We start from the raw sequence: 24,547 nt of genomic DNA on the forward strand, positions 1-24,547 counted from the left end.
AGCTCACATAAAATAAAAATGCTGACTGTTCTGATATACTGTGAGCTGTTTATATGTAAATAAATGTTGTACAGGCATCAGTAACACCAGTAACCTAGCATATAACCATGGCCGCCATCAGGGGGGCACAGGGGGTACAACTGTGCCCAGGCCCGAATTTGTGGAAAGGCCACAAAGGCCTCTGCCTAGGGCGGCAGAAATTCAGGGGCGGCATTTAAGTAAGTTGTGCATATTCAAGTTGCGCACATGTTCATATACGTGCAGGCACAAGCGGACGGGACATGAGGGGAAAGGGGGGTTGACTCGGGCGGGGAAGGGAAGCAGCACCGCCATCAGAAATCACAGGGCCCCATACGACAAAATTTCCTGGGCCCCCTGGGCTGCGCCCACTGCAAGCCCCACCTACAGGTCTGCCCCCCACCACACAGTACAAAAACAAAAAAATATTGGTTGCTAGGGTTCCCACATGTTAATAAAAAATAAAAAGATATTGGTGGTCAGGGCCCCCATAAAAAAACATTTGTGGCGAGGGCCCCCCCATTAAAAAATATTGGTGGCTAGGACCCCACATGAGAAAAAAAAATAGTGGCCAAAATTGGTGGCCACATTATAAGAAAATTGGTGGCCAGGGTCCCTTAAATGTCCATGCCTTCCCGGAGTCAGTAGCTCTCAGAAAGATGGGGGGCCCAGATAATCAAGTAAGTGTGGTGTGGCCGGGCCCCCCTTACCCTCGGGCCCCCTACAACTCTCCCCCCTGTCCCCCCCTGATGGCTGCCCTGAAGGGAAGAGAGACACTGATGGGGGGAGGCTGAAGGGAAAGGGAGGCAAAAGGGAAGGGGAGGGGGACATGGACCGAGAGGGGGAGGCATACGGGTTTTTTTTAACTTATAGGGGGACCCTGACCACCAATGATTTTTTTTAACTTGCAGGGGGCCCTGGCCGCCAATGTTTTTTAAAAACCTTTATGGGGGACCCTGACGCCAATGTTTTTTTTAACTTATAGGGGGGCCCTGACCACCACTGATGTCTGTATGGACTTTTTACTGTGGTGTGGGCGGGATCTGGGGCGGGGCTAGGGTGGTTGGATACCAGGGGGCCCAGAAAACTTTGTTGTATGGGCCCCGTGATTTCGAATGGAGGCCCTGCATATAACCAAGGACTTTCTTACCATACCATCACTCAGGTCTCACCTACTTGTAGCATCATCAAGTATATTGCAATTAGGTTACATATACTGTAGTTTATTTGCTTTTGGAAAACTTGAACCCCAAACTCCTAATAGTGATTTATTCTTGAAAGTGTGGGAGATAATACCTTATCTGCTACAAAAAGATATATTTTTTATCTGTATACTCCACACTCTCTATGAGTAATTAAACTACGTTTTGTCCCCGTGTATGTAATATATTATTTTGTTGTATTATTAATTTTTGTTTCCTGTCATATGAAATGTTAGTGGTTTAAAGGACTAAAGGTTTTGAATTTATAATCTGCCTTTTCTTTTAATTTAAAAACAATTATGTTCATCTTTTAATACGGAGAATTTTTATAAAGAATTCATTTGAAAGTTGGGCTATTTTCACTGAACTTAGTCTGCTCCCTTCCTTTTATAAACAGGGCAGTTGCTTAGAGCTTTTCAACCTTTGAACAAACAAACACCTCCCTTCATTAAGCAACAGACTTTGAGCAGTTCATTATCTGGTGGTGCTTCTCTGTGAATTGGTAATTAGTTTTATCAGATGTTTCGTGGGGTCAGAAGTGATCAGAAGTGATAGTACTGAAGTGAAACTGGCTTCATATTCTTGTTGAATACACAGGTAAAATGCAAATTGCTGCGTCCCCCTGCGTTCGGCGCTTACATTCGTCTGTGTGATTACAGCTGTATTGGAAAGAATTCAGGGAGAGCAGCTTCAAACGCCCGTGAGTAAGGGCCCTTAGAGTCAGAACTATAGGCAAATAGTATGTTCAGCGCATGCCCTGTTCATTGAAAAGGGTTGTATACTGTGTCTTTAAAGTAAAGCAAAATGAACTTTAATTACACTATATAAGTTATTTGAATCTTGTTTCCTCTAGTCTGGGAATTCATAATTATAACAAGCAGGCAGCAGCCATTTTGTGGACACTGTTATTAAGACAAGTCTTGTATCATCTCAGAATCTTGTTTGTGCACCAGAATGGGGGACCTGATGTCCATCCCCATGCACTGGCTACACAATTAAACGGTGAAGAGAACGGAGGAATGTGGGGAGAGCAGTGATTTCTAGGAAATGCCGAATGGAAAGTGAAAGTAATTGTCTGCCCTGCCTCTATGCCCAGGGCATAGAGGAGGGGCAGACAATATTTGATTGACAGCTGAAATGTTTAAATGAGCTTACAACAGCTATGAATGCTTTAATAAAAAATAGAAATTGGATTTCACGTTTAATTTGAAAAGGACTTTTATTATACAGATTTTTGTGTCTGGGTGACAGGTCCACTTTAACCATTCTGCACTCTCTTATCATTCTCTCACAAATTTGGCAAAATATCCAGCACACTCTGTCATATCCTGTGCATTTACACTATTGTATATCAGTCAGTGTTATGGTTGCACCTTTTATATATATATATACAGTATATAGATATATATATATATATATATATATACACAGGGTCGGACTGGCCTGCCGGGGTACCGGGAAAAGTCCCGGTGGGGGCCCACCGCCACCCGCTTCAATCACTTCCGCCCTCAGCTGCCTGCATGCTGAGGACCCTGCTCTGCTAGGGACTGTCTGCGGTGTGCCTGGCTGCAGCCTGCATGTAAATTCTACGTTTCAGGCAGGAGGCAGCCAAGCCAAGAGTCGGAGTCCCTCCCACATAATTCTAGGTGCGGCTTTAGATTAACCGAGTGTAAGGGCTGCCCTGACAATCATTGGCCCGTCCTGTTCCCTCGCACAAGTCTCCAGCAAAAGCAGCTCCACAATCAGCATATACCCTCTATTGGAAGGAGTCACTCCGATCGCCATCTGCAGCACAGTCAAGTATTTCTGGTATTTCATTTTACCTCCCCCCTTGTTTCTCCCCTCCGATGCCCCCCTTAAAACACTGCATTTGACCATGAAATTGCATGTACTGTGTTGCCCTGTGACCCCCTGTCGCCTCCCTCCTTCTTCCCGTCTGTCCTCCTCTCTCCCGTTGGCAGCGTCTGGTCAGCACAGCACCATTTGTTAGCAGCAACTAGAGATAACATTGACAGCTAGAGATGGCAACTAAATCCTTCTTCCCTCTCTCTCTCTGCCTTCCTTCCTGCACGGTGTCACAGGAGCTCATGGAAGCTGAAGTTTTCATACAGATGTAGCGATTTTACAAAGAGAAAGTTATTGGATTTTTAGATTTGACAAGCTACTGTATCTGAAATTAGGTTTTAATGATTCATTAGAGTGGCATTTCTTCCTGCAGTATGGGTAAATAAACAGGGTTGAATGCAGGATAATCTATTCTATATTGGCAGGAATATTTGTCTATAAATAAATTAAAAGAAACTGCTGTCTCTTGATCACAGTACTTATGTTCATTTCACATTTACAATTCCCTACTCTCTATTTTCCCTTAAATATTTAGGATAAGACAAGTTTCACCATATATACTAGATTATGCATGTACTGGCAGCTACCTGACCTGAAAAATGACTAAACTTCCTTAAAGGGGCAAAACCTAAAATACAAGTTTCCACTCTGCGGGTTCACTCCATCTGTGGGTTTTCGCTTTGCTCAATGGAATCTTCTTTTGTTGTTGCTGGGAATGTGGTTGTGTTGTGTGACCAACCATGATGCGGATTGGGAAGGGAAAATGTAGAAAATCGGCGGTCAGCTGATGGTTACCATCTGGTCATGTGCTTTCAGAAAGAGCGAGTGCTGCACTATGAAACTGCTATTTTAATTTAATATTGTTATGGCCATTCCAGTTTTTTTAAAATAAAAATATTAATTTTGATATTAGTGGACACTATTTTGTACCGGGGGTGGGCCCTTGAGATGAGGTTTCCTGGTGGGCCCCAGGGACCCCAGTCTGACACTGTATATACACCATACTATAATAATGCAGTGGTTAGATACTGTCTTGCAGCATTTGGATTGCATGAATATAGTCATATCAATCCTGGTTTCTGAATATCCGCTGCATTATCTTTATTGTAATTGAATGAACCACGTTGTACAAAAAAAGTTGAAACAAAAGTAATTATTGCCTAATTGCCTGGCTTATTTGAGTATTACATTTCCCTTGGATCCTACATGACATTTTCTGCTTTAGTAATTGTAGCCGCTGGGATTTTTGTGCTTGTATCTAATTGCCCTTGACTCTGGGGCTTTGGCTGCTTGTTCCTGTCAAAAGAATGAAAACAGCTGTACTGCTTAATGCCAAACAGGCTCCCTGGACAGAAAGGTCGGGCACTGTATGAACTGACAGTTCCTGGAACGCTGATCTGGGAACAAAGGATTAACTACACAGGGGAGCGCATGTCATTGTCTTGTATGGATAACATAGCCAGGAATTCATTTACTTTGTGCCAGGTTAAAGGGGTGGTTCACCTTTCAGTTAACTTTTAGTATGTTATAAAATGTTCAATTCTAAGCAACTTTTCAATTGGTCTTCATTATTTATTTTTTTATATAGTTTTTGAATTAACTAGCTCTTTCCAGCTTTCAAATAGGAGTCACTGACCCCATCTAAAAAACAAATCCTCTGTAAGGCTAAAATGTATTGTTATTGCTACTTTTTATTACTCATCTTTTTATTCAGGGCTTTCCCCTATTCATATTCCATTCTCTTATCAATGCATGGCTGCTAGGGTAATTTGGACCATAGCAACCAGATTGTTGAAAATGCAAACTGGAGAACGATGGAATAAAAAAACGAAATAACTCAAAACCCACAAACAATAAAAAATGAAAACCAATTACAAAGTATCTCAGAATATCACTCTCTACATAATGATAAAGATTTATTTATAGGTGAACAGCCCCTTTACGAGCAGCTACAGATGCTGAGCAGATTCTTGCAGTGATTTATCTAATTTAGACCCTAGCAACCAGATCACTGAAATTCCAAACAGGAATCCTGAATAATAAGTTAAATAACTCAAAAACCACAAATAATAACAAATGAAAACCAATTACAAATTGTCTCAGAATATCACTCTCTACAATACATCATAGTAAATTTAACTTAAAGGGGAACAACCCCTTTAATCAGCACATTCCTAATTATTATACAGCTGAAAGCCATTCACATAGATTGGCCCTATATACAAATTCAAAAATTTCTTCCAAAGTAAAATGTATCCTCAAGATTTTCAAAGAGGGTTATGTTGTGGTCATGAAAAACCCTGGACCCTACTAACAGATACAAAGATTAAGGGGGTTATTTACTAAAACTCAAATTTATCTAATCTTTTTATTAAACCAAACTCAACCAAACCCTTTCCATGATATGATCTTATTTATCAATAAAATAACTCGAAAAAGTTGGGTCGGGAAAAGACTCTATAAAATCTACCAATAACTTGAATCATACAAATCTCTCTTTTTTTCGGGTTATTGCCTGAAAACCCCAAATTATTTGGATTATCGTACAAAACCCAGCGCAGATCAAATTGTAAAAGGGACATCGGCCATTGACTTCTGCATGAGCTCAGCAGGTTTCAGATGGCAGATTTTCGGATTTGGACTTTTAGCAGCTTTGGGGTATAATAGAGCTCAAAAAATTCTGGGTTTTTTTCCTCTAAGAATCCAAGTTTTTGCCCAAAAAAAGTCAACCAGAAAAAAAATTTGAGGTTTAGTAAATAACCTATATTCACCAACAGCAGGGCAGCATTGCAACGTTTCGAGCCTCGCACGGCTCTTTTTCAAGCTTGAAAAAGAGCCGTGCGAGGCTCGAAACGTTGCAATGCTACCCTGCTGTTGGTCAATAAAGGCAATTTTTAACTTTATTCTGGAGTGCTGCCCATTTCTTTTTTGATTCCTGTATTCCAGTGGGGAAGGACACTGCGGGAGGTGCACCCAAACAATTGAGAAAATTGAACCAGTTGTGTGCCCCTCAAATCCTCTTTTGACGAGCGTTTTTACCTGCGCTCCCCTGCGTTCCGTTTTTCTGCGTTCAGCCGCAGGGGAGCGCAGGGATAGACGCATTACATTTTTTCCAATGGGGCTGTACTCACACAGGCGCGTGTAGGCGCCGAACGCAGGAAAAATGCAGCATGTTATGTCTCAACCAGCGTTCGGCGCCTACACGCGCCTGTGTGAGTACAGCCCCATTGTAATGCGTCTATTCCTGCATTGGTGGTGCCAATTTGTTATGCAGCAGGTCAGAAACAAAACATAGTGCAAAGCTGGAGCACCATGTTTCTTACCTATCCTAGGTGGCCATTGGCAGACTTAGCGGCTTATTTATCAGTAGTTTCATTTTCGTAGTTTTAGCAGTTTTTGAAACCACAAATAAACTCACAAACTCTAAAACTATGAATGTCGTTGAGATTTATTACAAAATCCAAATAAAAAAGTGCGAACAGAACATTGCGCTTAAAAGATATGATCAAATCGAAAACCTTCCTTGCAAAACATGAAAACCTCTAAAAGTCCAAATTGATTTAGAGCAGTCCCAAAAGATCAGCAGAGCTCCTATTGACTTCTATAGGACATCGACCACTTATACCAGGCAAAGTTTTTTATAAGTGGTTTTTATACTTAATAAATCTCACAGTTTTAGAGCTTTTAAAAAAATTAGAAAACCACAAATTTTGAGATTCGTGGAAAAATTTGAAGTGCCACTGTTTGAACATGGACATGCATGAATCTTAGGTGCCCATTTACTGAGTAAAAGTCTTCCTTAAAGGAAAACTAAACCCTAAAAATGAATGTCTAATAATGCCATATTTTATATAGGGAACTTACTGCACCAGCCTAAAGTTTCAGCTTGTCAATAGCAGCAATGATCCAGGACATCAAACTTGTCACAGGGGGTCACCATCTTGGAAAGTGTCTGTGACACTCACATGTTCAGTGGGCTCTGAGCAGCTGTTGAGAAGCTAAGCTTGGGGTCGTCCCAAATTATCAAGGGAGAAAATAAGGTTGGCCTGTAATATAAGCTGATGCTACAGGGCTGATTATTAAATGCTGATGCTTATTGCACTGGTTTTTGAGCTGACATCTAGTAATTATCTGTATTAATTACTAATCAGCATTATATTGTGACATTTCTATTCTGTGTGTACTGTATAGTGTGAGCGGGTCCCTAAGCTCAGTAAGCGACAGCAGCACAGAGCATGTGCAGTGAACGAGCAAAAAAGAAGATGTGGAGCTATTGGGGCATCTTTGGAGACACAGATCTTCCCTTCTAAAGGACTGTGGTTGCCTTGGGCTGCTAGAAAACATAATGTACAACATTTCTAGCCTACTTCTTTATTTAAGCTTTAGTTCTACTTTAAGGGCTCTTACAGACAAGCGTTTTTACCTGCGCTCCCCTGCATTCCGTTTTTCTGCGTTCAGCCGCAGGGGAGTGCAGGAATAGACGTATTACATTTTTTCCAATGGGGCTGTACTCACACAGGCACATGTAGGCGCAGAACGCAGGAAAAATGCAGCATGTTGCGTCTCAACCTGCGTTCGGCGCCTACACGCGCCTGTGTGAGTACAGCCCCATTGTAAAGAATGTAATGCGTCTATTCCTGCACTCCCCTGCGGCTGAACGCAGAAAAACGGAATGCAGGGGAGCGCAGGTAAAAACGCTCGTCTGTAAGAGCCCTAAGCCTGGGAAAAGTAGGAGACATGGCAGCATGGTGCTGCTTGTTTCATGGGCTGGTGCCTATAATTAACTTTGGGGTTGGACTGGCCTATCAAAACTCCAGAGGATCTCCTGGTGGGCACCAGCCATGGTCTATTACAGCCACTTCTTTCTTAGTTCCACCATAGAGGTATGTAACTGGGTATCTTGTTCTCTGGTAGCCTTAGGAGGTCTAATCTGATCTGTGTTTCGTGCCCATGTGCCTCCCTGGGGCCAGCCATGTCAATGTTCAGAGACTGTTCAGAGACAGTAATAGTGATCTCTGCACTAGAAGAGCAGCTGAAATTAAAATATAAAAATCTTTAAGTTACCAGGAGCAGCTTTTTCCCTCCCTGTGAGTGTGGGGGCGGCTACTGCAGAGTTTCTCAACTCACCTTATATCACCAGTCCTCCTGCAAAGGCCCCTCTCATTGCTTCTTCTGTGATTGTCTGAAAATGCCATGGAGCACTATTTTCATGGGATCCTGCCAAGAAAATGTGCATATGTTGAATGCTTCCCAGATAATTCAGTTGCATAATTATTTCTGCCAATTTGGATTTTTAATGTCATTTAAAAAAGTTTGCGAATAACTGTAATTTGGTGTCTAAAAATGGGCCAACATTTTGTTGCCGTTTATCTCCATAGAGCTGAAGCTATTTTCCATTTAGCGTAAGTCATATGGCTCTTTATATTTGCTCCTGGATGATTAGTGGCACAACGAGAGCAGAGACGGCCTCTAAGGCACATGGTCTGCCACTATTTATATCAGAATTTCAAGGAACTCTCAGAGCACAATTCTCTTACACTGGCTATATATATATTTAGGCAACTGATGTCATAAACAGTGTCGGTATCTAAAATTTAGTGAGGCTGCTTCATGGGCAAAAAGGACGGATATTTTCTTTCCAAAATCAACACTGGGATTTTTTCAAAGATGATTTTTACAATTTAGGAATTTAAGGCATTATAAGTCAGTCTGCAGAGAAAATCTACCAGGTAAGCGGCACCTACACTGCATAGAAATGTGCTCATAATGTGCAGAATATTTGTATATATCAGTGCTTTCTCTATCAGTGCTAGACAATTTGTTTTTTTGCAACAACATTTTCTACATTTAGAAACATTCCGAAAATAATTGAACTGCTTAGGAATCGAAAGAAGTTAGGCAGGATTTTGAGATGTTCTTATTAAAAAAACAGGGACATTTTATCCTTATTTTTTGTTCTTTTTTATATTTTTTATATATACTACAACATGTTATTAAGTTACATGTTTTTTTGTTGCACCTGTATTGAAAATATAAGATTGTAATGTTTGTAATGTTAATTAATAATGTACAAATAGCTATCAGCGTTATTTAATATATGTCTTATTCAAATGAAATAGGAACAGGTATTTGAAGTAGTACTGATGGGATTATTAGGCTTTTAGGGTTTTAGGGTCAGGCCACACAGGGCGTTTTGGGGAGATTTGGTCGCTGGCGACTAATCGCCTACTTTTTGCGGCGACCAATCTCCCCAAACAACCCGGCGACTTCGGAAAACGAACCGCCGCGTGTGATTAGCGCCGTTGTTTTTTTATATTAGCCGGTGCATATTCAGGGAAGGCATTTGGGGAGATTGGTTGCCGCAAAATGGCGACCAAATCTCCCCAAAACGCCCTGCGTGGACATACCCTTAACTAGAATGAATGATGATATTAACATATTCTGTACTAAATATACTTTTATTTCTGGGAAATATTATAATCCTGTATCTGTTTATTGTATAATTTCTCTTTAGATTCTGCATTCTGTAAGATCTTGATTAGATTAATCCTTTAAATACTGATATCCAACTGGTAACTACTTGGCCTATTGTTTCATTAAAGGCCCCTGCCACTGGCTTTTAAAGGATTCTGGGAATTGTAGTTCAGCCAACATTTTTCTGATATACACTTGCTCAAATAAATTAGCACAGTTGATACCAGAGCATCATCAGGCAAATGCAACAGTTTTATCTGTTTTACAAATTTAATGAACAAAAAGCAAAAGTAAGTACATGTATGGGACCTGTTATGCAGAATGCTTGGGACCTGGGGTTTTCCAGATAATGGATCATTCCGTAATTTGGATCTTCATACCTTAAGTGTTCTAGAAAATCATGTAAACATTAAATAAACCCAATAGGCTGGTTTTGCTTCCAATAAGGATTAATTATATCTCAGTTTGGATCAAGTACAAGCTATTGTTTTATTATTACAGAGAAAAATTAAATCTTTTAAAAAGTGTTTTATTATTTGGATGAAATAGAGTCTATGGGAAACAGCCTTTTAGTAATTTGGAGCTTTCTGGATAACAGATCCAATACCTATACTGTACTGTATTATACATATGTGTGAGCTTGTCACTTAATATAAGGTGGAAACATGTATTTTAGCTGTTGTAATCTATTGGAGTCTGTTCTTTGCTTGTTAGAGTTTTTGGTATGAGTGTTTATGTCTATTATTTTCAAGGGATGTACAATATTTGAACTAAGAATACCCAAAATATCCCTAGTTCAGTGGTTGTCACCCTTTTTATGTTAAGTCCTTCCATTTTGCCTTTCAATTGCTCCCTTGCCTTATTACATAGACAGATATATAAAACATTGTACTGAAAGTAATACTGCTACAGTTTCAGGAACTTATAGGGCAGCAAGTAAATATTTATTCAACCTAAAAACCACTTGAATGAGCCTTCAAACTGCACCCAACTTCTTTGGGTCACCCCTAGGCTAATTTATAATGCTATTTAATCAGTCTAGGATGCACCTTGGGTTCTTGTGAAAAATGGGCTGCAGCTAGCATAGGGTGCCACCAGTGCCATGGGTGGGAAAATGATTGAAACAAAAACAATCCCCACCAGGAGCATGTTCTACAGACTGGGCCGTAGTCAAATATTATACAGCCTCTTTGAAATATTTAAACCCCTGCCACTCTGGCTATTCAGAGGTTAATAGTCAGACTGCAGCATCCACTTAATCACTTAGGATTCCTTTTCCTCCTCTGTCCCACACGACCCCTCCCCGTCAGGAATTTGGACACATGGACTTCTGTATCAGGCTTCCTGTTTTCAGGGCAGGGCTTGAGCATGCTCAGTTTGCTCCTCTCCCCCTCCTTCCTCCCCTCTCTGCTGTAATTTGAGCCCAGAGCTATGACTGAGCAGGGAAACTCAGGCAGGAAGTGATGTCACACCAAGTGAATATGGCAGCTGCTATCCTAAATAAACAGAGAGAGCTTCTAGAGCTGTTAACTCAGGTATGGTAAAGTATTCAGCAGAATAACTAGTGTTATAGCTTGCACTATTGTGGCTAATCTATTAACAATAAACTGCTTCAGTACCTTTCCTTCTCCTTTAACAGAGATTATACATCATGTAACCCAAAGCAACCAATCAGTGTGCTGTCTAATTTAGCAGACCAATCGTTGCAGCTTGCCGATTGGATTACCAGAATTTAAGCAAACTTCAAGACTTTTTTTAGGAAAGTTTCCCTTGTTTGCAGATTTAATGCTAGTGGTTTTGTCACCCAAGGAAAGGGTGGCAACCACCCCAACCCACCCAGGAATGGTGAAGTAGTTGGTGACAAGTAGTTGGTCTAATGATAAACAACTTGGCTGCATTGCACTGCTGGCTGCCAGTGATGACTAAGCTCTGCTCTTCTTATATTCCCAAATGCCTCTGTCACACCTCTTAACAACCAATCAGAACTTTGCTGGCCACACTAATGTATAATTGAGAGAAGGGTGACTAGATGCAGGTAAACTCATGGCGTGCAGCGCATGTGAGACACCAAAGAAACCATTTTCAATGCCATAAATGCAATAGTAGACTTGTTTTTAAGCTATGGCGATGCTGCTGATAATGAATTAGATTTTGACATTTAAACATAAATAAACATTTTATGGTTTTGGACATCCTTGACAGGCCGAGGATTTTGGTTCTGTCAGAGGCCCCATTCTACCCAGTGTTTTTAAGCTATTCTGACCAGGCCTGGACTTGGAGTCAAAATAGGTCCTGGCCTTCCAAGTACACAGAGGCTTAAACAGCCCCCACCAGCCCACTAAATAGTGACTGTCTATGGCGACTTACATGTTATCATATGTCTTCTTACAGTTCTATCCGACAAATTCAAGATCTATGCTATGCTTTCTCTTTATTCTATAACATACATGCATACATAATGCAAACCATGTATTAGAATTACTCTGTATGTGTGGTCCAGCAATATGTATCTGCACTGTGGTGTAACTCGCGAAAATAGTGACACATAGGGGTATTTCACTTTAGAGGGCTGTGGTGATCTCTGACTTCACTTTTTGATAAATATACGCTATAGTGATCATGAATCAGCTCTGCCCAACTTGTAATTGTCTGAATTTAAACAAGTTCATGGGCCACATTATATGACACTGAGGTATATACTGTAGTGTCTTTGAGCAGGCTGGGGACCATAAATACGATTGGAGGTCTTTATTGACTCCCTACCACCTTCTAGTTTGCTAAATTAATTTTTACTATTGACTAGCACAATATTTATTGTTAGGCTTTTTGTGTTAATTCGACCCTACTTTTCTGAGGCTGAGATGTAATGCCTCAGAAGGTGTGTTTTTACTGCTATTTGTCCCTTCAATAATTTATCCAAATATATTATTTAACATAATATCCCTCTTTAGGATTTCAAGTGGTCAATCCTCAAAGACATTAATCATGCCTGGGTGTTCTTCCTCTGTTGACAAAATGTCTATCCCAGGATCCATAGTGCGCAAGCCTACAATGCATCGATATATAAGCACTAAAGTTCTGTTGGCTGAAGGAGAGGAGAACCCATTCACCAAGCATTGCCGCAGCTATGAGGAAATGTATAGAGTAAGTAGCTGTGACATTTCTGGGACTAGAAACCCTCTATCATAGATACTGTCCAGCAGGACACTGGGAAAAAAAAAACCTGGCTGGTCCACTTTTTGGGACCCCCCACCCCTAATTTGCAACAGCAAGGGAAAGGTACAAGGTATGGTGTACAAGCAAAGGGTGGAGTGGGAGTGTTGGATAGCGGGTTGGTTTGAGGAGTGGAGTGAAGCCTAACCCCAGCCTTTGGCAGTTTCTTCTCAAGCCTTACAAATCTTCATAGAATTAAGGGATGTGTCTGGGACATGGACAGGGTACGAGAGAGACATCTTTGTTTGAGGAGGCTACCAGTAGATACAGTAGCTTCCCATGGGGGGACTTTAAATTTCAGCCAGAACACTGGCTGAACTCCTAAAGGGCATCTAAACCCCCCAAAAAATCGTTGTAGACTTACGCAAAGTTGCCCTCTGAGCACTATTGCCATTTACAGACATTTCTGAAATATTAGCAGTTTTAGGGGGGAATGTAATTAAAAATCTCAAGCATTATTTAAAATGGCGTTTTTGCAAATGTTTAGCGCTGCTTGCAATGTAAAATCTTTCACTGACAAATATTACATTGTTTATCATTTCTAAGCAAAGGTTTAGCATTAACACCTGCATGAGAGTTTCGTTATACTGTATATCTTGTCACTAAAAAGGCTTTGTGTTTACGAATGTTTATTACATACACTGTGCATGTTCATAAAAGCCATTTGTTTGCATACATTGCTAGGATGTCATTGAGGTCTATAGTCGGTCAAAAAGTTGTGAAAGTTTTTTGCGCTAACAAAACATATTACATTCCCCCATTACACTTCTAATACCAGGCTTTACACTCAACTGCAGTTGTATGCATGTATAACCTTATTTGTTGCCAGGACTAGATTAATGTTCTAGTGTAGGCAGACTCTTAGTTCTTTCTTTAAAAGATTGAGAAAGCACTCCTTACGGAGGAAATTCAAGGATGGAATTCCAGATGTAAGGAACAGCAAGATAGAAAGGTTGGATACAAGAGTTGGCAGTGGATGTGGATGTCAGGAATGTACAGTGAGACAAGTGAAGAAATGTAGTGAGGAGCAGAGGAGTGAAAGGCTTTGAATGTTAGAAGGGTTTTATATGCTAACCTTTAATTAACAGGCATCCATGCTTAAGATTTTAGTTGGGGTTGGACAGGTTTCCTCTTGGGAGAGAGCAGGAGAATCCTGGTAGCAGAGTTTAAGATTGAGGGGAGAGAGGTGGGAGTCAGGAAGACTGGTTTGTAGGAGATTGCAATAGTCTAAAGAGGATAGGATAAGGGCATGGATTAGAGTGTTTTGGCTGTAGTTTGTGAAAGAAAGGGGCATATCTTGGCTATACAGTATTGTGAAGGAAGAAACTGCAGGTTTTGGCAGTAATATTACTATGATTAGAGAAGGAGAGAGACTGGTCCAAGATAACCCCCAAGCAGCGTGTTGAATTAACAGGGTTATGGTCATGCCATCAATAATATTGATGTTTTGGCCAAGTAGAGCTTGAGGTGGCGTTGGTTCATCCAGGAGGAGATAGCTAGGAGGCAGTTGGCTATCTGGGTCAGAATGTCAGTGGTTAGTGAAGGGGTATCTAAATATATCTGGATGTCATCAGCATACAGGTGATATTTAAGGCCAAATGAAGATATAAGGTCTCCTAAAGAGAGAGTGTTCAAGGAGTTTGAAAATGTTCAGCAACCTTAACTGTCTATGCATTTCCTGTAATCAGCTAACCCTTGCGTAGCTGACTCAACAATTTAGAGACAGTTGTTGAGCCAAAAGCCTGGTATTAGCAGTCTAAAATGGCTAATATCTCAGAAACCACTGAATGTAGAACTTTATTCTAAATTGCAAAAGTAGTTTTACATAGATTCATTTTTGGGGGGCTTAGTTCTTCTTTAACTAAAAAAATCATTGTTGCTTTACCTGCAGGCAATACAATTGGAAATCCAGAACTTGAAGGACCAGGTCCAAGAGCTGCACAGAGACCTTACAAAACACCATTCCCTCATTAAGACTGATACAATGAGTGAGATTATCCAAAAATCCCTCCTAGTCGACGGGCATATAGCATCGGAGTATTCATCTGTAGAAATGATGAGAACAGCATTTGAGGAGGTGAGTTTCCTTTGCGGGGTGATTTCTATAAAACACTCACTGTAATGCTTTAAAGGAGAAGGAAAGACTAAAACTAAGTAAGCTTTATCAGAAAGGTCTATTATAAATACACCAGTAAACCCTCAAAGTAATGCTGCTCTGAGTTCTCTGTCAAAAGAAACACTGCATTTCTTTCCTTCTATTGTGTACACATGGACTTCTGTATCAGACTTCCTGTTTTCAGCATAAACCTCCAGGGCTAAGGCTTGAGCATGCTCAGTTTGCTCCTCTCTCCCTTGCCCTCCCTTTCTCCCCTCCCTGCTGTAATCTGAGCCCAGAGCTATGAGCAAGCAAGGAGTGACTCAGGCAGGAAGTGATGTCACACCAAGCTAATATGGCAGCTCCTATCCTAAACACAGACAGTGTCTAGAGCTGTTTACTCTAGCATGGTAAATCATTCTTCAGAATAAATAGTGTTATAGTTTGTACTTTTGTGGCTAATATATTGGCAATAAATTGCCTTTGTAGCTTTCCCTCTTCTTTAACACAGATCAAACGGCAGCTCTGCGATTTATACCTGGATCATGAAACGGACAAAAATGAGCAAATATGTATTTAAATGAATTCATTTTAGTGTGGTGTATTACGGCATGCAATACAAAATGTATTATGCAAGCAAAACCCAAAGAGTATTATAAACATGTATTGAACTGCTTAGTGCAGACATGGTCCTTTGTAGCCTACAGGAAAATAGTATTGTGCAAAATACGGTGTGGGTAGCCCCTCCCATTTTAAGAAGAATTAATATAATAAGACATAATGACCAGTCTATGATTATGTGCACAGAATGCGTAAGGGGGGCCCAGGTCCACTTTCTCTGTATGGGGGGGGGCAGCGGGTGACCCACGATACACGGGAAAAAGTAGCTCACACTTGATATTTTTGCGCATTGCAGATGACCTGCAATTTTATTGATGCCACAGGTCACCTAGGATTTCTGCTGGGGGTCTGGGCAAATAAAATTTGTGGAGAGGCCAGGACACCTTTAGTTAAGCCACTGCTGTTTTTGTTGCCACAGGACACATACAATTTCTGCTGGGGGCCTGGGCAAAAAAATTTGCAGAGAGGCCTGGACCCCCCTTAGTTACACCACTGCTATCTAACAAACAGTTATTGGCAGCTTTACACCCTAGGTATATGCTACAAATACAAATGGTGAGATGGAACAATAATTGGCCTAGGCTGGAGCCATCTAGCAGACCTACAGATTTTGAAGGTATAGGCTAACAAAGCCAAAGTGCCAGTGATTGATATGTGTATGACACTATGCTGTTTATATCTTAAATTAAAAATAGTTTCTTACAATAATGTTGAAGAGTATTAGGCTCTGAACCCAGGGATACTTTAACTTGTACATAGGAACACAACTGTTAATTGGCAGGTCACACTTTACCCACTAGAGCGCACACAAAAACAGAACATTTGTGTTGAATATTTTTGTTATTGTTAAATTCACGATCTAGAACAAGTTCATGCCACTGCCATAAGTACAAACATTATAGGCAGAGGTACCCCTTTAACATGTGCGCTGATATAAAGCGGAGTGTTATGTTTCTTCCCTACTCGACTCAGTTACTCAACAGAATTCAATGTGATGGTAAAGGGGAGAAATTATTCGGTTTGCTTCAGGCTGGGTTAACAATGGTGATATTTTCCCAAATCAGCTGGCATCTACATACCATACACAGGGTTGGACGGCAAGAGTACTAGAGGGTCTCCCATTGGGCCCCAGTTTGGGGCAAATCACATCAGCCCGTTCTTATTTCCACCATCTAGTCTATGTAAACCTCTATATCATTTGGCACTGTGCCCATCTAATTGTTGTGAATGTGGGCCCTGAATGTCCTGTGTCGGGCCCTAGGAGGCCCAGTTCTACACTGACCATACGTTTATTTTTCAGATTTGGGAAGAAACCTATCAGAGGGTGGCAAACGAACAGGAAATTTATGAAGGTAAAGATATAGATTTATGTATTTTATATGTATAATTCTCTAAGCAGCAACATGGTGGATGTCATGGTTCCTAATTTTCAGCCCACTGCCAGTGGTCCCGGTTTGCCTCTTAAATGTCCCAAACTCCTGTTTGCTTTTTCCAAAAGATTGTCATATGTCTTATGAGCTTAGAGGGCAATGGCCCACAGGGGGATTCCACATGTTTCAGGCATCTGTGTTCTTCACACTAAGCACAGAAGCAACAAAACTCTTGTAATCACTGGGGAATCCTGATGCATTTACAGCATCCCTATCTTTTACATTTATTAACATTTTTCTGGCTGTCATGTAAGCGTTGAAAGGCATTGGCAGGTTTATCAAAGGATTTAATGTGCCATGGGTGTTAGAGCTGAACAGTAGCATTGAGCTCTAACGCCCTACAGGAGATAAAGAATTGCTTTAAAATAAATACAGTGCAATCTCATTTAGGCTTAAGGATTCAGAAAAGCTGTTTTTGCAGAAATTAATGAAATGAAAATCACCCTAACCTATTGTTCCAGATAGTGTGGGTTTAATCGGCAAACTAAGCAATGACATTATGGTTGATTAGCCTCAACTTTCTAAGGTGATATTTTTAACACTAATACACTGTTGAGGCTGTTGGGTTATTGACTAACTGTCTACAGAGGTGATTGCCCTGGGAGCTATACAACATGGGGCAGTAGAAAGACAGGAGGTATAGTTAGGTAAGATGGTGTAGGGAATGATGGAGTGGATTATATCACTGTCACCAAACTTTTGTCCCTTACGTTGAAGGCTGCCAAGGGATCCTGAGAGTTGTAGTTCAGAGCCAAAAACTGGACAGTAGGGGGACAGTTGAATCTGTTTTGCAGCTAAACACAAGCTATTTCTCTGATCTTGCATTGCTCTCTTTCAGCTCAGCTGCACGACTTACAGCAACTGAAGCATGAGAACAGCTACCTAACAACCATTGCGAAACAGATTGCTCCTTATGTACGTTCCATTGCAAAGGTTAAGGAGCGCTTGGAGCCCAGGTACAATGTTTTGTTAGGTTTTAAAAAGAAGGACGTGTGAAATATTTGCCAGCATTTATCAAACTGCTGCCCAGCCTACATTTAGTCCATAAAGCACTGCGTATATTGACAGCGCTATATAAATAAATGATGATAATAGTGCAGTGCATTTGGGCTTTTTTCATTCAAGGTCACCTTTATTTCTGTTACAGACAAATGAAAACATTGCTTTCTTTACCACTTTTCAGTAATAGTTTAACTTATTATTTGCCAGCCACACAGTATGGGAACAACTAGTGTAAAAGAAAGAGTTAAGTGTACATTTATTTTCCCTTTCCCATTTTCCCTTTAGGACAGAGACACAGGCTCAGATTCGGGGATATTAATCGCCCAGTGACAAATCTCCTCCTCTTCTTTGGGGCGACTAATCTCCTCGAACTGCCTTCCCACCAGCTAGAATGTAAATCGCTGGTGGGATGGCACTCGGAGCAATTTGTTTTCCAAAGTCACCCGAAGTTTCCTCGTGAGGCAACTTTTGGAAAATGATGCGTACCGACTGGCATTCCGCCAGCGATTTACATTCTAGCCGGCGGGAGGCAGTTCGGTGTGGTTAGTCGCCCAGAAGGAGAGGAGATTTGTCACTGAGCGACTAATCTCCCCGAATCTCTGCTCTTAGCATTTGTTCAGTGTTTGTGGTTGAGTTTCCAGTTTTATCCTTGATTACGGAGCCAAAGTGTGTTAGGCTGGAATACCGCAAGCTTCCTAATAACTTCCCACAGCCCTCCTAGTGTGCTATAATCCCAATACATTTAGAAGTAACCAAAAAGATCCAGGAGGCATGGTACAACATTAAGAAGGGCATGGCTATCGTATAAGGGCAGAAATGCTCAATAGCTGGGTAAATACCCTAGATTTTATTATAACCCATACAGGGATTTTATAAAACTGGTTTTGGGGAAAATTTCCTGAAAACTTCACATTTAAAACACCTCATTCATGTGCAACAGCATAACTACCAGTTATTGAGCCTCACAACAAAGTATTTTTGGGATCCCACAAACTTTCGGGAACACCATTTGATTCACAACAAATATATTGAATTGCTATTTAATCAGGGTCCTAATTGTCTTTCTAAATTTGTGTGCCCCTGGGTGAGTTCCCTATTGCCCCTGTACATATGTGCTACGTGATGGTATCCATGTTCCTTGACCTATTCCCTTTCATTTAATCCAATTAGATTAAAAGAACCGAAGGAAGATGCATCAGAGAAGCTGTATGAAGACTTCCCATTGGCCAATGACATGCACAACAGGTATGTCTGTATTCATAAGCTCATATATGCACACATTGCATTGTTTATTATCATACACTGCATTAAAACTCTCTTGATGAGGAAAATGAAAGATGAAATGTATAATGTAGGTTTTCAATAGTAGTTCAGGTAGGTCTGGTACAGTCTTCCACGGTTTGGGCTACGACTTTCCATTAAAAGCAAACCTTAAGGTACATACAGTGACATTCTTGACAATTCTATTCCTATTTTGTGGCAACAGGTTTAGCATAATAATGTCCCCATGCACAAGCTGGGGTCAATATAGAATGTCAACTAAGGCAAGTAAGGCTGATCCACAAAAGCAGTGCCAGTGCCTAACCGCACAATGCTCTGAATGCAAGCACAAACAATGCTCCAAAATCTAAGAAAGGCTTCCCCCTGAAAAGTAGAGATTGTTATAGCAGCAGGACCAACTTCATATTAATACTTGTTGCTTTGAAATTATCAGGTGTTCAGATACTTAAGGACATGGGGAGGCCCATTTACTAAAACAGACATGTCCAAAGTCAAGCCCGGGGGCCAATTGCGCCCGTTTTCAAATTTATACCGGCCGCAGCCTCTGTCATGAAATGAATAATAATGTGGCCCACCAGCATAGTGCACTCAGGAATTGCGTAGCCGCAGCAGTAATATTTGGGCACATTAGTGAGATGATCTGATACTACTGCTGCCTGTGTGCTGAAGGTGTTAGTAATAGTCACGTACTAGCACATAGTGATGCGCCACTTCACATACTTCTTTAGGGCTGAAGGTGTCAATAGACGTACGGACGTGCCTGTACAGTAAAGTAAAGAAGTATGTGAAGTGGCGCATCACTATGTGCCAGTACTTGTCTATTGCTAACACCTTCAGCACACAGGCAGCAGTAGTATCAGATCATCTCACTAATGTGCCCAAATATTACTGCTACGGCTATGTGATTCCTTGTTTAAACGAGTTAAATGATGTTAATGGTTCAAACATCATGCCCCCACACATTTTCAACTCACCAAATCTGGCCCTCGTTGCAAAAAGTTTGGACACCCCTGTACTAAAAGATCTGAATAAAAAAAGTACAAAAATACTTACTTACCACGTAATAGCTGTCGGAAAACTTTGTTAATCCAAAGTTTTTGTGAATGAACAAAAAATTTGTACGACAATGAATGCTTTGATCTCCAAAAGACTCTAAAACCTCTTGCTCATCCATTGACTTCAACATGATCTCGACAGCTGTTTCTTGCCGTACTTTTGTATTTGTAGATTTTATGTAGGGATGCACCGAATCCACTATTTTGGATTCGGCCGAACCACCGAATCCTTTGTGAAAGGTTCGGCCGAATACCGAACCGAATCCGAACCCTAATTTGCATATGCAAATTAGGGGTGGGAAGGGGGAAAACATTTTTTACTTCCTTGTTTTCTGACAAAAAGTCACCTGATTTCCCTCCCTGTCCCTAATTTGCATATGCAAATTAGGGTTCGGATTCGGTTCGGCTGGGCAGAAGGATTCGAACCGAATCCTGGATTCGGTGCATCCCTAATTTTATGGTTTTTACACTAGATATATTCTAGTTCTATTATTAATTGTGGATTAAGTAAAAAGTACCAGTTCGGAAAAATGAACGTTCTACAAACTTTCATAAATCTGCCCCATAGTGTTCTAGCAATAGGAGTCTGTGCTACCTGCCTGTAGCCACAGGTCTGGATAACAGGTCCCATACCTGTACATTTATTTGCGAGAATATTACAGATTGACATGCTGATTGTTAGATTGATATTGATATAATCATAGAGGTGTGGCAAACACGTAAGATTCTTCTAGACGTTATAAAATGCCGATTCCCTTGTCTCTTGGCGCAGGAATGACCCGACAGCTTGCTCTGAGGAAAACTATGACAAAACCCTGGAACCAAAAGTCGATAATCGAAGCCTAAATGTTCTAAATGAAGACCTTTTGGCGAAGAGCAAAGAATACTATAGACTGAAACAAAACGCGACAAATCGAAAAGGTCTAAGTACTTAAAAGGGAAAGAGAAAATTATAGGATAATCTAGAACCAACAGACTTGCTCTTAGATAACAGATAAACATTTGGATGAATTAACAGTGGCTGCTACACACAAATAGAGCACAAATGATGCCAAAAATATTCCTTTACAAATAAACATACATTTAGCAGCTCCAGATATTGACCTACAGTTCCCAGCTGAAAGCTGAAGGGTCACTAGTTGCCCATGTCTGCTGTGCCTTTAGGGAATAGAAGGAAAGCCTTATATACTGATGGTAATGACATAGTGGGTACTTAAAAAACACTTTTAGGGGCAGATTTACTAAAGGGCGAAGTGGCTAACGCTAGCGACAATTCACTAGCGTTACCGCCCTCAGGGACATTGCTGATTTACTAAGGGGCGCAGGCGCTTATTCGCTAGCGAAAGAGACTGGCGTTAGCGGTCATTTCCACTCCATCACCAGATGACTCTGGCGAACGGTCGTTACTCCGCAAATTCACTAAAGTGCAGATTTTACTGAACATTACCTATTTCGCCACAGTTGCTTTTGCCACCTCAGACCAGTCGAAGTGCTATAAAATAGCCAGATCTTCTGTCACTTACAGTACATTATATTCTGTGGGCTGAAAATGCATCATAGTCCAAAAAACGCTGGCGACTTTTCCTTTTTTCAGCCTGATTGCCTGCAAAAGACCTAACTTAAAAATTTTTTGGGTAACCGGTTTTCCCCATACATTTGCAAACATATGGAACATTAATTTTACAGTGGGCTCATGTGTAGGGCATTAGAATAACTCTATTGTCTTTATTAAGGTTCCCTGGACATGTGTTTTAAAAAGTGAAGTTTGTAAGTATATGCACCAACATTTGGGGGCCCATTTACTTAGCTCGAGTGAAGGAGTAGAGGAAAAAAACTTCGAATTTCGAGTGTTTTTTTTGGCTACTTCGACCATCTAATAGGCTACTTCTACCTTCGACTTAGATTCGAACGATTCGAACTAAAAATCGTTCAACTATTCAACCATTCGATAGTCGAAGTACTGTCTCTTTAAAAAATTCTTCGACCCCCTAGTTCGCCACCTAAAACCTACCGAGGCCAATGTTAGCCAATGGGGAAGGTCCCCACAGGCTTCCTAACAATTTTCTGATCAAAGGAATATCCTTCGATCGATGGATTAAAATCCTTCGAACTGTTCGTTTCGAAGGATTTAATCATTCGATCAAACGATTATTCGTTCGATCGTAGGAATAGCGCTAAATCCTTCAACTTCGATATTCGAAGTTGAAGGATTTTAATTCGGCAATCGAATATCGAGGGTTAATTAACCCTCGATATTTGACCCTAGGTAAATCTGCCCCTTAACATAAAGACGTCCATACAAATTTAAATTTCCCACCCTATGCACATTGACCTGAGCGCAAGAGCCCTAGCGAAGTTTCTCTAGGCAGAAATGAATGCTAGCGCATCTTCACTATCAAATGTTCGCACTGCCAAAGTAATGCTAGCGAAATTTAGTGAATAGGCGTAGTCTGAGCACATTTACGCCTGGTGAAGTATTGCGCTGGTTGCAAAGCGGTCGCTGGTCACGATTCGCCCTTTAGTAAATCTGCCCCTTAGAACCATAAAGGTACGTCACCCTGCGGCCCACCAACTGAACTACTAGTTCCAGCAACAAAGGCTTTTACTAATCTCATTGTGTAGTAGCTGATGGATATCTGGGGTCGTCAGGTGTATTTTTGAAAAAAACAAGATCCGTTACATTCAAAGGAGCCAACCTAATTATAGCAAAATGGGCGTTGTTGACTTCCATTTTTTCCCTCAAGTTTGGATCTCAGCATTTCTACACTGACATGGACTCCTTTAAAGGAGACGTTTTATGTAAAAAAAAACAAAAAACGAGTGTACCAGTGCATTTTATTCTTGTAGATATAGAAGGAATGTGCTTGAAAAAGTTGTGTTTTTGGATACTTTATTGAAAATTTCTGCAAAAACCCTACTATTTCCGCCCATCTGTTCCACTTCCTGCTCACTGAATTTCTGGCTGTACAGGGGAGCCAGTGGCACTCAGCTCACTGCACTGCAGGACAGGAACCAATCAGCAGCTAGGCTGACCTCATAGGGAACTGAAGCCTGTCTTTGCGTGTGTGACTGCACGGCAGTGATTGGCTGTCCTACTGTGCTTCTGGCAGGGACACGCCCACCCCTCATGGTGGAAGTAACAACAGCAGATTGCTGCACAGGTCCAGCTTAAGGAACCTGAACGTAACTTGCATTTTTACCAGCTTGGACCTACTAACCAATCTTACCTGATAGCTGCTGGCCATCATAAAACCAGCAGTGATGTCACAGCAAATGGACATGACATCACTAAAAACCAGGATTGGTGTAAAAAAACAGGGAAATAGGGGAGTAAAGTAGTAAAATTATCTTGTATTAAAATTAAATTGAATTTAAATTAAATACAAGATGGAGATCTGCAGAGTCTAACTTGAATCAGATTGTTGACGTGCCTATAACCAATTTGGTTTAGTGAGTATTGTACACAATATGTTTTTTCTGTCTTATCTATCATATATCTAAACACACACATATACAGATAGACAGATAGATAGATAGATAGATAGATAGATAGATAGATAGATATAGTCAACTACAAGAGGTCCTCTGCACTCAACCCATTATCAATATATTTAAGACAGCGACATTTTGTGCATACTGCTACTAAAAAATGCCTTACCCTTTAAACAACACAGGGATTGTTTGTCCATATATTGCAATATATTTAAGCTGGCCAACTACGTCAAAGTCATCCCATATCTGGCCAGTCCTATGCTCAATTTTATCTGATTCATTAACAATTCTATTGCTTCATTATACATTTTACAAAGGGACTAAGTTTTACCTGCAACTTACTTGCTGCTTTCAAAGTAAAACTCCCAAACTTGGCTGCCCTTTTATTAGACACCAGTGGGATCACCTGACTATAGCTGGGAAGGGTGGGAGCTACAACATGGAGCTGGTCACTGCTCCTGTATAACTATAACAAACAAGGGAAAGTTGTGCTCACCACTAATTTTTAATCCCTGTGTTGTTTAAAGGGTAAGGCATTTTTCAGTAGCAGTATGCACAAAATGTCGCTGTCTTAAATATATTGATAATGGGTTGAGTGCAGAGGAATCTTGTATTTGTCTATATGTATTTTGTGGTCACACCCTCATTGCACCCCCGCCTAATGGTTTTAAAAAATAGTGGTGAGCACAACTTTTCCTTGTTTGTTATATATATATATATATATATATATATATATATATATATATATATATATATATATATATATATATATACATACATACATACACGTGTAGGCTGGGCAGTTATTTATTGTATATT

General features: G+C 40.6%; 1 protein-coding gene across 3 annotated transcripts in view; it reads left to right on the plus strand.

Annotated features, from left to right (window-relative positions):
- The window catches only part of rnf207.L (ring finger protein 207 L homeolog), a 65,377-nt gene extending 43,655 nt beyond the window's left edge, over nt 1-21,722 (plus strand). For all 3 annotated transcript variants that reach the window (XM_041569416.1, XM_041569414.1, XM_041569415.1), the window contains 6 exons: nt 12,491-12,683; nt 14,644-14,829; nt 16,769-16,820; nt 17,737-17,854; nt 19,071-19,145; nt 21,009-21,722. In XM_041569416.1, the coding sequence (XP_041425350.1) occupies nt 12,491-12,683; nt 14,644-14,829; nt 16,769-16,820; nt 17,737-17,854; nt 19,071-19,145; nt 21,009-21,171 (787 nt within the window). In that variant the 3' untranslated portion in view covers nt 21,172-21,722. The remainder of the gene's footprint in view (nt 1-12,490; nt 12,684-14,643; nt 14,830-16,768; nt 16,821-17,736; nt 17,855-19,070; nt 19,146-21,008) is intronic.
- The last annotated feature ends 2,825 nt before the right edge of the window (nt 21,723-24,547 follow it).

This window comes from Xenopus laevis, chromosome 7L (assembly GCF_017654675.1).
Source record: "Xenopus laevis strain J_2021 chromosome 7L, Xenopus_laevis_v10.1, whole genome shotgun sequence".
NCBI classification, from domain to species: Eukaryota; Metazoa; Chordata; class Amphibia; order Anura; family Pipidae; genus Xenopus; species Xenopus laevis.